Source organism: Bison bison, unplaced genomic scaffold (genome assembly GCF_000754665.1).
Source record: "Bison bison bison isolate TAMUID 2011002044 unplaced genomic scaffold, Bison_UMD1.0 scf7180017864286, whole genome shotgun sequence".
Lineage (NCBI taxonomy): Eukaryota > Metazoa > Chordata > Mammalia > Artiodactyla > Bovidae > Bison > Bison bison.
In genome coordinates this window covers 1,527,207-1,540,332 of record NW_011494858.1, presented here as the reverse complement: position 1 = coordinate 1,540,332, position 13,126 = coordinate 1,527,207, and the positions used below count along the sequence as shown (strand labels likewise).

At 44.6% G+C, this 13,126-nt stretch overlaps 1 protein-coding gene across 1 annotated transcript in view; it reads left to right on the top strand.

Moving 5' to 3' along the window:
* The window catches only part of FHOD3 (formin homology 2 domain containing 3), a 469,739-nt gene that overhangs the window by 298,961 nt on the left and 157,652 nt on the right, over window positions 1-13,126 (top strand). The window contains exon 10 of the mRNA XM_010849782.1: window positions 6,136-6,377. Coding sequence (XP_010848084.1) covers window positions 6,136-6,377 — 242 coding nt within the window. The remainder of the gene's footprint in view (window positions 1-6,135; window positions 6,378-13,126) is intronic.

The following is a 13,126-nucleotide window of genomic DNA, read 5'->3' as shown; positions in this document are numbered from 1 at the left end:
TCAGAAATCAGCCACTTTAAAGGGAAGATGCCTTGGGTAATCACTCAAGGTGACAACTGAATGCTTGGGGTACCAGATAGAGTTAGGATTTTTATTCCTATCTAAAAATTAATGCACTTTTAAAAGTGTTTGGTGCCATTGGACAACTAAGTTCATTATAGGTGGGGGCAGTAAGAAGCCTATAAGCAGTACTGATATTTTCCTCACGAAAGATTGTAAATGTTTCAAGCCATTGCAGAGAACTTTGTTGGGCTTCTAGAATTCTTCTAAATAGTGGAGGATGTCTGGTGACCATATGTCCTGGACTTTCTGGGGATAGGCCCAAATGCAGTTAATTTTAGAAATTTTACCATTTTAGAAAGGTAATTTAATCCATGTTTAATTGGATTCATTTGAATTGTTATAGTTCCAAATGATTTTTTCAAATACATAATTTCACAAATCAAAATCAAAAGTCTTTTTTTTTTTTTTTCGGATTGCGTTCTCACTTTTGATGCTGAAAATGTGGTCCTAGTAATGGGAAAGGCATCTTAGAGCTGAAGACTTTGGGGGTGAGGAGTGATTGTTACTGTTAGGAATAATTAATAGGTCCAGTCTCTTCAAATCCTTCCTTGTCATAGTTGATTTTTAAAATGTGTATCAGTTAGCTCTTGCTGCATAACAAATATGCCAAAAAGAGTGGTCTTAAAACAGCAGGTTTTGCTCATCATTCTGGGGGTAAGAAATTTTGGCCTGGTTCAGCTGAGAGAGTCTCATAGAGCTGCAGTTATCTGATGACTTAACTGGGACTGAATGCTCTAAGATGGCCTTATTCACCTGGTTTGGCCTTTAGTGGTGGCTGTTGCCTGGCTATGTGTCTTCAGCAGGCTAGCACATACTTCTTCACATGGTAGCAGCATTTCAGAAGGGAAAGTCTCAAGTACAAACACTTTTCAAGGGTCTATGTCCTCTGACGTCACACTGGCCAAAACAAGTCATGTGGAAAATTGTAGACTCGGTGTAGGAGGGGACTATACAAAGATAAGTAAACAGCGAGGCATGATTCCCTGGGAGCCCAGTGCTGTAATCATCTGCCACAACCTGTTCAACCTGATAGGAGAATTATCAGCATAGTTCCTTCTTGAAATGGCAGTAGCACTGGCATCCATTTCACCTAAAAGCTGAATCAAGATGTATAGGTGTGCATTAAAAGAAAGCGTGGGAGAGCAATTTGGAAAATGGTTACATCTGCTGTGTATGGTTGCCTGTCATGGAGGATAGTAGTAGTATAACAACATAATCTCAAAGATCTGTTAATAGCTTTTGACCTTCATTAAGAATGTTCACATTGTTGGATGTTCGATGATACTAAGAAATTATTTTAATTTCTTAGTGATATGGTGGACAGTGGTATGGTGGTTATGGTTTTTAAAAATCCTTATCTTCTAGGGATATATACTGATATATTAATGGATAAAATTATATGATTTGAGACTTATCTCAAAAAAACCTGGCTCTGGCGTCAGGGGCAGGGAGTAAATGAGACAAGATTGTCCAGGGTTGATAACTGTTGAGCTATCATAGGTGATGACACAAAAGTCTTTGTACTCTTCTCCATACTTTGCGTGTGTTTGGAAACTTCCACTAAATTTTATTTTTTATTTATTTATTTAATTCGTTTTTTTTAATTTTATTTTATTTTTAAACTTTACATAATTGTATTAGTTTTGCCAAATATCAAAATGAGTCCACCACAGGTATACATGTGTTCCCCATCCTGAACCCTCCTCCCTCCTCCCTCCCCATACCATCCCTCTGGGTTGTCCCAGTGCACTAGCCCCAAGCATCCAGTATCGTGCATCGAACCTGGACTGGCATCTCGTTTCATACATGATATTTTACATGTTTCAATGCCATTCTCCCGAATCTTCCCACCCTCTCCCTCTCCCACAGAGTCCATAAGACTGTTCTATACATCAGTGTCTCTTTTGCTGTCTCGTACACAGGGTTATTGTTACCATCTTTCTAAATTCCATATATATGCGTTAGTATACTGTATTGGTGTTTTTCCTTCTGGCTTACTTCACTCTGTATAATAGGCTCCAGTTTCATCCACCTCATTAGAACTGATTCAAATGTATTCTTTTTAATGGCTGAGTAATACTCCATTGTGTATATGTAGCTTTATGTATATGTACCATAGCTTTCTTATCCATTCATCTGCTGATGGACATCTAGGTTGCTTCCATGTCCTGGCTATTATAAACAGTGCTGTGATGAACATTGGGGTACACGTGTCTCTTTCCCTTCTGGTTTCCTCAGTGTGTATGCCCAGCAGTGGGATTGCTGGATCATAAGGCAGTTCTATTTCCAGTTTTTTAAGGAATCTCCACACTGTTCTCCATAGTGGCTGTACTAGTTTGCATTCCCACCAACAGTGTAAGAGGGTTCCCTTTTCTCCACACCCTCTCCAGCATTTATTGCTTGTAGACTTTTGGATCGCAGCCATTCTGACTGGCGTGAAATGGTACCTCATAGTGGTTTTGATTTGCATTTCTCTGATAATGAGTGATGTTGAGCATCTTTTCATGTGTTTGTTAGCCATCTGTATGTCTTCTTTGGATAAATGTCTATTTAGTTCTTTGGCCCATTTTTTGATTGGGTCATTTATTTTTCTGGAATTGAGCTGTAGGAGTTGCTTGTATATTTTTGAGATTAGTTGTTTGTCAGTTGCTTCATTTGCTATTATTTTCTCCCATTCTGAAGGCTGTCTTTTCACCTTACTGATAGTTTCCTTTGATGTGCCACTAAATTTTAAAAATTTTAAAAAGAACGTTTAGATCAGTCAGTGACCTCAAAGATAGGTGGAAGTTGTCCCAGATGCCACCTGAGTTTGCTCTTCTCTGCTTTCTTGGTAGGATGGGGTAGGGTGTCCAAGCAGTCGGTGCTGGATTCCTCACCTGGATTTTAGAGACTGTTCTACATTTGATTAAAAGAGTCAGAAGGTATCTGGTGAGGGGCCCAGCAGCAAAACACCCCATCACTTGGTTGAGATTAGAAGTCGTTCAGGACATAGTGGATCTCACCGCGGGTCCAGGGGAGGACACCACACTTGTGGTTAATTAGATGTGACGCCACAGGTTCTGAATAAGTCTCATGGTAAGTGCTGTTCTCTCTCTAGGTGTCTTCCAGAATTTATTGGTCTTAGCTGTAATTTGAAGTGCTCCCTAGAATCTAAAGAAATTGGAACTGCTACCATGGCCCTGGATGTGAAAACAGATCTCTTTCCCTGTCATCAGTGGACACTAGTGATTCTAAGATTCTTCTTGTAAAATAAAAACTGCGGGTGAAGACCAGCCCAAATTTCATGTTACAGCTTTCCCAAGGCAGCTTCCCTGCCAAGCCCGAGGCTGACATTGGATCTCCTGGGATTGTGATTCCCACTTGCCCCTACCTTTATGCATCCTTTTCTGTGTTTAAGAAGATGGATACTTTGTTTAGGACTGGAATTTTACACAGCTCTCATTGAATTCCATTTTATGGTGCCACTTTGATAATTTTTCAGTAAACCATTAAACAATGGTTGTCTCATCTTCCTTGAGAAAAGGCGGTTGAAATAGATTTCACGTTGTGCACACGCCGTGTGCCTCTCTGAAAGGCCCTGTGAGTGGAATGCTATTTGATCTTTGCATCTCTGAGGTTAGACAAGGAATTAGAAATATCTGAACTCTACGTTATCCCCTGACCTTATCATTCCAAATATGTGCTTAATTAGAAGCAGAATCAATATTTCAGGTCAGAATGAGTTCAAGTGGTCTAGAATTTTTATATCTAAAAATGAAGGAAAAATAATTGGCTAGTGATATTTTAAAACACTGTGCTTGCCTAGGTATATAATCATTCTCAAACGGTCCCCAGAGAATACCATTTGCAGTGTTAAAGTTGAGGTGATAAAAGTGGTTAATCAAATACATAATTTCTTTCCCAGTTCTTGCAGTTACACTGCAGAACACCCTTACCCCAGGAAACAGACTTTCCAGTGAAATTTTGTAACAGTATAGCGTTTTCTGAACTCTTATCCATTCTTACCTCAAACCTCCCCAGATTATGTCTGCCTAGTAAATTCTAGGGGAACAGAGCAGTCAAAACATTATTAGATTGTCTTCTAATCTGGGAGTTTGTTATAGAATGTATCTGGCATGTAGATAGAAGAGTTTTCACTAAATCAGACTTGTCTAAAAGCTAGAGCTGGAGGCAACTGCAGATGGAGCACATCCAGGGAGGCTTCACTCCTGGGAAACAGGCTGTGCATCTCAGGTGTTCATCCTTATAAACCGGATGAGAGGGGCCAGCCTGGCCTCGACTCGGCCAAGCTCACCATGCTGTGTGAACACATTTGGCATCAACACTTTGGACATGGGAGGCCACTGACTTTGCAATAGCCAGGTTTTCTGCAGACAGGCGATGCCAACATCAGTAGCATGGTTAGCCATCTGGGTCTTTATATTACTTCTCCATTCTCTCACTTTTCAGGACCAGGTTGTGAAATGTGACCAGGAGCACCCATAAGGCTGGGAAATATGCACCTCTGGAGACATGGGACCATGTGGGTCTTTGGGCACCAAGTCAGAGAGACTGTTGGACTTGCTTGGGCCTGGCCCACCTGGGCTGTGAGGTGGCCTGCCTGGGCAGTTCTGTGTGATATAAGAATTTGTGGGTGTTCCAGGCCCTGGGTTGGGCTGATCCCCTGGAGAAGGGAATGGCTACCCACTCCAGTATTCTTGCCTGGAGAATCCCATGGACAGAGGAGCCTGGTGGGCTACAGTCCATGGGGTCCCAAAGAGTTGGATGTGACTGAGTGACTGACAGTTTCACTTTTCACTAGGCCCCTTCAGCTGAGGGCACAGGCTGGGGAAGAATTGTCACATTTATTGAGTACCAGCCACAGGGTGGGCCCTACCCCAGCTGCTTTATATGCATTATATAAGTTATTCTTACCATAAACCTGCAAATGCAATCCTGTTAGCCTCATTTGGTGAGCGAGAGACTCTTGAGCAAGCAATTTGCTGCAGATCATTCCTGGTCTGTTAGTCACACAAAGGTCTAGTCAATGACAGCTCCTGCGACTGTGTAGGTTTGGAGAAGGGAGGCACACACATAATTAAAGAAACTGGAGAAACAGGTAGGTATAGTCCACAGCTGGAAAGGCTGAGCTCCTATAAGGAGGAGGTATGCACAGAAACAGTGGGTGTTGATGTGAGAAGGCCTATGGAGTAGGATCCAGGATGGAGGAGATTAACAGATGGCAGAGCTGATTCTTTGGCCAGGCCTCACCCAACTAGGGGCAGGACTAAAAGATCCCTGGGAAGAGGGCAGGGGTGTGGGGTGTGGGGCCAGTTGGCTCTGGTTTCTGTTGGGTTGGCCAAAAAGTTTATTCTGACTTTTCTGTAAGATCGTATGGAAAAATCCGAATGAACTATTTGGCCTACCTGTACATGAAAGCCAAAATGGCCAAGTGTGAGTGCTTTTAAGAGGAAATTTTCTAAAAATCCTAAATTCTAGAGATCCAGTCTATTTCTGGTCTATATTTTTGTGATCACAGGTGCAAGCAGGCTCCATGCCCACCCGAGACCAGGCTTCGGAGGGTGCCCCCCACCCCCGTGCATGGGGGTCTCAGATCAGGCCTCTCAAATGACCTGCAGGTGAGGCTGTTTGTCTCACCTGGAGTTCGTGGCTCCTGCCTTTCTCCTTGCTGTGCTCTCTAAGCATCCTCCCTGGGAAGCGAGCTCGGGGTCAGGACCTCCAGGGCTTCCTGTGACAGGGTTTCAGGAGACACTCCGCCTCCTGGACCAGAGAACACCAAGTTGGGGGGAGTTCACGAGAAGGAGAGATGGCCTCTAAAGGGAAGTCCTGGGGTCTAATTACAAAATAGTTCTCAGATCTTCTCGAGACATCAGTTGACCTTCTCAGATCCATTTGGGAAGATACGCAGTGGCGAGCATCTTTTGGTTTGGAGGCTGCGCTTTGGGATGCGCGTGTTGTGATGACTACAATGAGAAGCCCACGCCACAGGAGGGGAAAGGACGAAGTTCGGTGCCCATTGGGATGGGACTGTGAAAGGTCTGACCTTGCTCTGTGCACTCTCTGCTCTTCCAGGTGGCGCTCCGGCTGGAGGATGGGGATGAGACGGCAGAGCCGCCCCCTAGTGGGTGCCGTGACCGCAGGCGGGCCAGTGTGTGCTCCGGAGGCACGGGCAGTGAGCCCCGGGGCCTGGACCGCAGGCGGAGCCGCAGGCACTCGGTGCAGAACATCAAGAGCCCCCTGTCGCCCCCGTCCAGTCCCTGCTCCCTGTCGGCTCCTGACTTCAAGCCCAGTCAAGTGCGAGATCTCCGGGAAAAGTAAGTATTAACCCAGCCTTGGAGAAGGGCACAAGGACCCCTAAAAGTGGAAAGGAGGCCCAACCCCACGGGTGTCCTGGACCATCCCAGCCTTTCCTGTCCCCTGCCTCTTCTCTACATTTAAGCCATCACCCCCAGTTACCCCAAAACTTCCCAAGGCAAGGTGGCCCTGGTGACACACACAGACTTGATCTAACTCCCTGAACTCATCTTCACCTCCTTGTGTTTTTATATTATTTATATTATTAGCATCTCAGTTAATATCTGTGTAGAAAGCTATGCTTTATCAACTAGCAGAGAATCCAAACCACAAAACTTTGGCCTAGAAATAAATGGTATGCCACCACACCAATGTGAGATGGTTAGAGTCTGAGGTACGCATGACAATACATAGTTGAGGTTAAGTAGAACAAATATGTACTTTCACATAATTTCAGTAAAAACTAATTCTGTCATTTATTCAGTTAGTCATATAGCATACATTTTTCTGAAGTGTGTCTTATAGGCCAGGACTATTTGCAACCGTGAAGACATATGAATGGAAAAGGTATGATCTCCATTTCTGTGAACTCCTATCAGGGCTGAGAGAAAGTAAGAATGAAGAAAGGACATAAAAAGAAACAGAAAGATTGACAATCCCATGAGAAATTATGTATGTCCAAAATACAAAGTTTGACCAGATCTCTAGGAGCTCAGAAGTGGTTCCATTAAACAGAGGTGCAGCTGAAGGATGGCTGTGCGGCTCTGGGGCCTGGGTCCAGTGATATCTTCCCAAATGGAAGCCCTCAGATCACTAGGATGATGGGGCTCCATGGACCAGTCTGTGCCAGACAGCTCCACCAGGGCTGACTGATACGCTGATTGCCAGTGCCCCTCTTCTGCTGCCAGTGGAAACCCTGCTCGCATCATTTGGCTGGAGTATTTTCTCCCATTGTGGGGATCTACCTGGGAGCCACATGAACTCAGGAGGCTGCATGGTGAAGAACTGAACTCAGAATAGGTGGGATGACCTTAAGACAGTGATTCAGATATGTCCCTTCCTCTCCATCCCTCAGGGAACACCCATACTCACTTCTACTAAGAAGTGACTGGAGCAGTCTGGTACCCTTGGGGTCCTGGCACAGCCCACCCCATTGGGTGCCTCCTATTGCAGAAGGAGAAGGAGGGCGTGTATCTGAGAGTGATGTGCAAGGCATGGTCCATGCTGACACCCTTCTCCACCACATAGCCTACAGGCTTTTCTGTCTCTAAGAGTCAATGTACAGCAAGCTCTCTTTCAGTGAAAAGAAAATTGAAACTTCTGAGCGGAATGAGAAATGAGAACATTTACTGTGAAACTGCATGTTGTGATCTAAGATCTTTGAGAAACTCAGGCAATTCTCAAAGGGTCCTGAAACTCCCTGTAGTGCTGTTTCTACCAGCTAGAAAAATGAGCATGGAGAGAGTTGGGCAAAGTGGGCTGAAAAATCTGTGATCACCAAAGATGCTGAAGGTGGGAGCTCTGAGGCTTCGGTGGTGGCACTTGGTATACTTGTGCCCTGTCTGCCTCATGTCACGTTTGTTCTGTTCTCTTTCTTGTTGTTAGGCTTTTAAAGGTCCCTGCACTGTGACTCCGGTGACCAAGCCTTGTGATGCGTTGGCAAAGGCAGTGACAGTGGGGTGAACCAGCTGGGCACAGTCCACAGTTTTGAGGCTCTGGCCTTGGTGGGATCTGGAATAGGACACACTTCTGAGTGCTCCCACCTCAGTGTTTTCAAATACGACTGATTTTTCATTTTAATGAAATGATCACTGTAAAGTTCATAGCATTCGCTTACGAAAAATCCGCTTTCCAGCTTATAAAGAAAGATCATGGTTTTAAGATAGATGATGATGAAGTGGCTTCATCCTTGAAGTCTATTGGAGGGATTTTGCCCCGTGGCCACAAAATCACAGCATGATTTTGGCAGAGATGGGAGCAGGAGAAAGGGAGAGGGTAACGAGAAGCAAATTGGGAAACAGTCCCAGCATATGCATAGCTTAGTCACCTGCTCAGCATCTGTGCCTCACATGTCACCTTAGAATCTAGAAGTTCATTGTGCTCGATTGCCCATAGACCTTGAAAGACACAGACACACCTGACCTAGACTACTCTTCACCTGTGTGATCATTCTGGCCCTGCTTACTGCTAGCTTGTAGCAACATGGCTGCATGTATCACACATGAAGAATTGTAGACTGAATTGTCTAACTCTGTGTCCCAAATAATGCCAATACTCTTGAAAAGAAGACAGAACTATGCTACAGATTAGAGATTCATGTTGTCCTCAGTATATTCATATCTGGCACTCTGCACTCAGATGCTTCTTTTGTGTAGCTTGAATCAAATTCTCCTATTGATCCTCTCTAAGGTCCAGGTGGGACAAGCATCATTATCCTCACATTACAATGAGAAAGCAGCTGGGGGCTGGTGCCTTGTGACGAATCTTAGAACCAGGGGGCTGAGCCTCGGGTTAAATCTAAGTCTTTGGCCTTTGCCTCTCAATGTCCCAGTCATACAGAATCACTTCCCACCTACCACTCCTTAACATAATCATTGAGTGAGATTTGTACTTCTGGACTTTTTTAGACAAGGAATTTGATTTACATACCATGCAGGGGTATTTTTATTCAGGTTCATATGAAAATTCAGAGTTGAACAGGAGAGAATCCCAGAGTCGTCTTGTAGACCTAGGCCTGCTAGGCTGTGAGCTTTACTAAGGCCTAATAAGGCTTGAAACTCACATTGCTTTGGCTTCTGAAGAAATAGAACTCCACAGTGAGCACTCACCAAATAAGGTGTGTGTTTATTGTTCATCTGCCACCTAAAAGTACTTTTTGTGATCATGTGTGCCATAGTTTCACCTTTGCAATTCAATTTACAGATTTGATTGGGAAGAAAAAAAAAATGTTGGTGCTTTCATTTTTTTTTTTAACCAGGAAGATTATTTTTAACATCTAATCATCAAAAGAGCCAGTGTCTCTGATTTAAATTGTAATCGTAATGTTAGGACTAAAAAGTCTTCAAGGTTTGTCTAGCCCACAGCAGAAGCCTGTTCTATGCCTTTAACCTCAGACATTCTCCTCCCTGAGGCACTCCACTCTGTCCTTGAACTTCTCAGCTCCTTAGGAAAGTCCCCTGGACTAAATGTGCTCCATAATGTGGTGGCTTTATTAGTGCTTAGAATTTTACTACATGGATAAAATTCTCCTGCAACGTCTCCCCATTCATCCCGGCTCTCAACGCTGTCAGCGCGCGTGAGGTCCTCTTCCTGTTCTGTACGACCGACCACCTTTCTGACAATGAACATGGCCTGGGACTTCATATGTAAACTTGAAATTTCATCCTGTTGACTTCTACACAACATTCCAACCCGTGGAGGTAATTTTGAGCTTCATTTAGTCACTCCTGTTAGCAGTCGCGCCTTCCAGCTTTCAGTCGTGTGTATATTTGAATACACATGGACGAGTGACCTGGCGGGTAGTGGATGCTGACAGCAGCTTGGTACAGACGACTCCCATGTGCCTCGAAGTCAAGTGTTGGAAACATTCTCTGTCAAGGGCCAGATAATAAATATGTTGAGTTTTGCAGGCCAGACAGTCTTTGTTGCAACTACTCAATTAAATTCTTCCTTTGTAGCATGAAAGCCGCCACAGACAGCAGGTAAGCAAGTGAGCATGGCTGCCTTCCAGCGAGGCTTTATTTATGGACACTGAGATTTGAGTTTTACATGTTATAAAATATTTAGATTTTTTTCCCCCAACCATTAAAAAAAGTGAAAATCATTCTGACAGACTGTACCAAACCAGGTGGTGGGCCACATTTGGCTCACAGGCTTGCCAACCCCTGTTCTAATGGGCTGGCTTTCTTGAGGGAAGTTGATGGGGAATGGCAGAAATGACAGAGAGAAGAATGTGGCTAAGAAAGAAGAACCCATCATGCGCTATGAGAGGACTGTTAGGAAACAGCGTCCTCTAGACCAGGGTTATAGCTAGGAATATTTCATGAAGACGTGGAGGCTGTTTGCTGATGGCCGCTCATGAGTTGTCACTGGATTATTGAGGGGGTTGGAGAAAGCAGAGATCAGATGAGGGGACATACAGAGCCAGCAGGGAGGAGGGTGTGTGGTGATGACTCCAGGAAAGGTTGGGCTGCTTGGGCAGGGAGACTGGGATCAGTCCCAGTGGTGCCAAGAGGCAGTTGTCTTCAACCAGAGGTCTTCAACCTGCCGTCTGTTGAAAATTCCATGAAGGTGGTAGTACCCTCCCCATTTTACAGATGAGGAAACTGAGGCACAGAGTGGCTAAAAAACTTGCCCCAGATCTCACAGGTGGTAAGTGGCATAGCTGAGTTTGAACCCAAACCAGATTTTAGTAGTCCAGAGCCTGCCCTCAGTCAAACATCCCTGGAACTAGTCTCTGAACCTATAGAACGTGTTCTATGGTGACAAGCTTTTTCTCTTTGGAGGATGAATTAGAGAAAGCAAAAAATCTTTCAGAACAAACATCCCCTGGAACTTGGTCATCCTACTAAGCTGTGTTGCTTATAGTCACTGTTAAGATTCTGATCCTGAGATAATCATAGTGGTTTGCTTGTTTTTCTCATAAATTGGCACTGGAGACAGTTCCTAACGAGGAGTTCTGAAAGTGTTCAGAGTAATATCTGCCAACACCGGAACAGCCTTCCCAGTTAATCATAGCTTGCGAGTGATAATCTCGGTGAGGGGAGCAGGAAGGAAGGTATAGAGAGCAAAAGTTCATGGTTAACAGGAACCCACCGTTAACTGTCAATTATTGGAGGCTTAGCTGTCCTCAGGTTTGGGGGATCATACTTGATGTGCACCAGTTAGTGGCCTAGTGGGTGGTGGGAAGAAGGGAGCCAAGCCTTGAGGCTGAGCCTCCAGGGTAAGGGCCGGAGGGAGGTATTCAGAGAGGGTGTGGCTTTCTATTTTCCTGTGGGAGTAGAAAAGAGTGTTGACACCTTTCCACCAGTCACAGGAACCAGTGGACAGATGGGAGAGCCTAACTATGAAGGGGTGCAGGGTGGTGAAGCGACCTTCCTGCGTTTTGACAGGGAGGAGGCATATTTGGATGCCGAGTTCCAAGGCAGTGCTGTGATCTCCAGTCGGTCTCTTGCCTTGTGCACAGAGCTTCAATACCAAGGCTTATAGATTCCACTCCCTTGTGAGCTGCAGGATCTGCAGCAACAATAGTTCTGGCTTTCTTGGAAGTAGTTGGCAATGAACAATCAATTTGAAAGCAGGAAAACCTATTATATAACCGGTAGTGTTACAGAGTCCAAGCTTGCCACAATAGCCCAATAAACTGAGAGACAGGGTGTTGGGATAAGGAATAGTGACTTTATTGGGAAGGCCGGCAGACAGAGAAGATGGTGGACTGGTGTCTTGAAGAGCCTTCTTACCTGAGTTGGAATTCAGGCTTCTTTTAACTAAAAGGGGAGAGGGTATGACTGGTTGTTGCTGACTTCTTGGTGCTGACCAGATGGAGGCGGTGTGATAATCCTTTGTTCTTACAGCTGTCCACCTAGGTCTGGTCATGATGTTGCTGGAAACCTCCAACAAGACAAATGTTATTCTCTATTCTGCAACTTTTTATGTCTATGTGAATGGAAATTGTTATACCTTCAACATATAACCTCCCAAGCCTGGCAGGCAAAGTTTTGTGAATGGATCACCCTGTATATTTCAGGCGATAGACAACATTCTTTCATAAAAGGTACAGAGCCTGCATAGTTAAGCACAGGCAACCGAGCACAAAGGTTAGAGCCAAAGGACTAGATTCTGTACATAGTCGGGCTTGTTCTCTGTTACAGTAGGTGTTGCATAATTGGTGTTAACTTACAAAATTTATCACTCGGATGACCTCAGTCCTGGCTCCTGGGGAACATTTGGCCAAGTGCAGTGCAGAAGCAGCCGCTGAGGTTATTGAGGGCACAGACATGACGTTCTCGGCTACAGTCCCCGCTTCCTCCCCAGGCTTGGCCTCAGTCTCCTCCACAGTAAACTCAAGGTGATGATACCTCCTTAATAGAATGGCAGGTGAGTCAAGAGAGGCAGTGCAAATGTGTGATTAGCCCAGTGTTATTCCAGTCACTATATGCCCTGGAGCTTTCTCGGATACTGTTATTAAAGAAGGTAATTGTTAAATAAGTATGGGTAGGAATGGACGAGAAGATTCTGTGAACTGGCTTGAACATGCCAGAGGATTTCACAACTAGATTAACAACCATTGGTACCGTGAGCAGCAAGTAGCTACTTGGGTAGGTTTATCTGATGATAATTATTTCACTAATGAGATTCACCAGCAAGGGATATGACCTCTGCAGGTAGGCGTGATTAGAATATAGCCAGTGATTCCAAGTTACCATTTAATCTCCAGGAAGCCCTTTGTGGTCTCTTGAATATTGAATGGCAAAGAGTGTTCAGCAAAGGAGGGAACATGGCTTGGGTGGGAGGCTGAGTGGGAGGCAAAGGGGCATGAACTCGGAATTGAGAGAACCTGCATCAAGAAAGGACTAGAAGCAAAAGGTGTGAGGGAGTGTTTGCTTTGCAAAGCTTCCTTCTGATTTCCGTGACAGCACTTCCGGTTTCTCAGAAGGTTCACTGTGACCAGATTACATATTTCTTTGGGGGTTTGGACTTTGCTGCATTAAATTTGGGGATTTTTCTAGATTCTGATTTCTAGATTTTCTAGACTCTAGAGTCTGAAGAC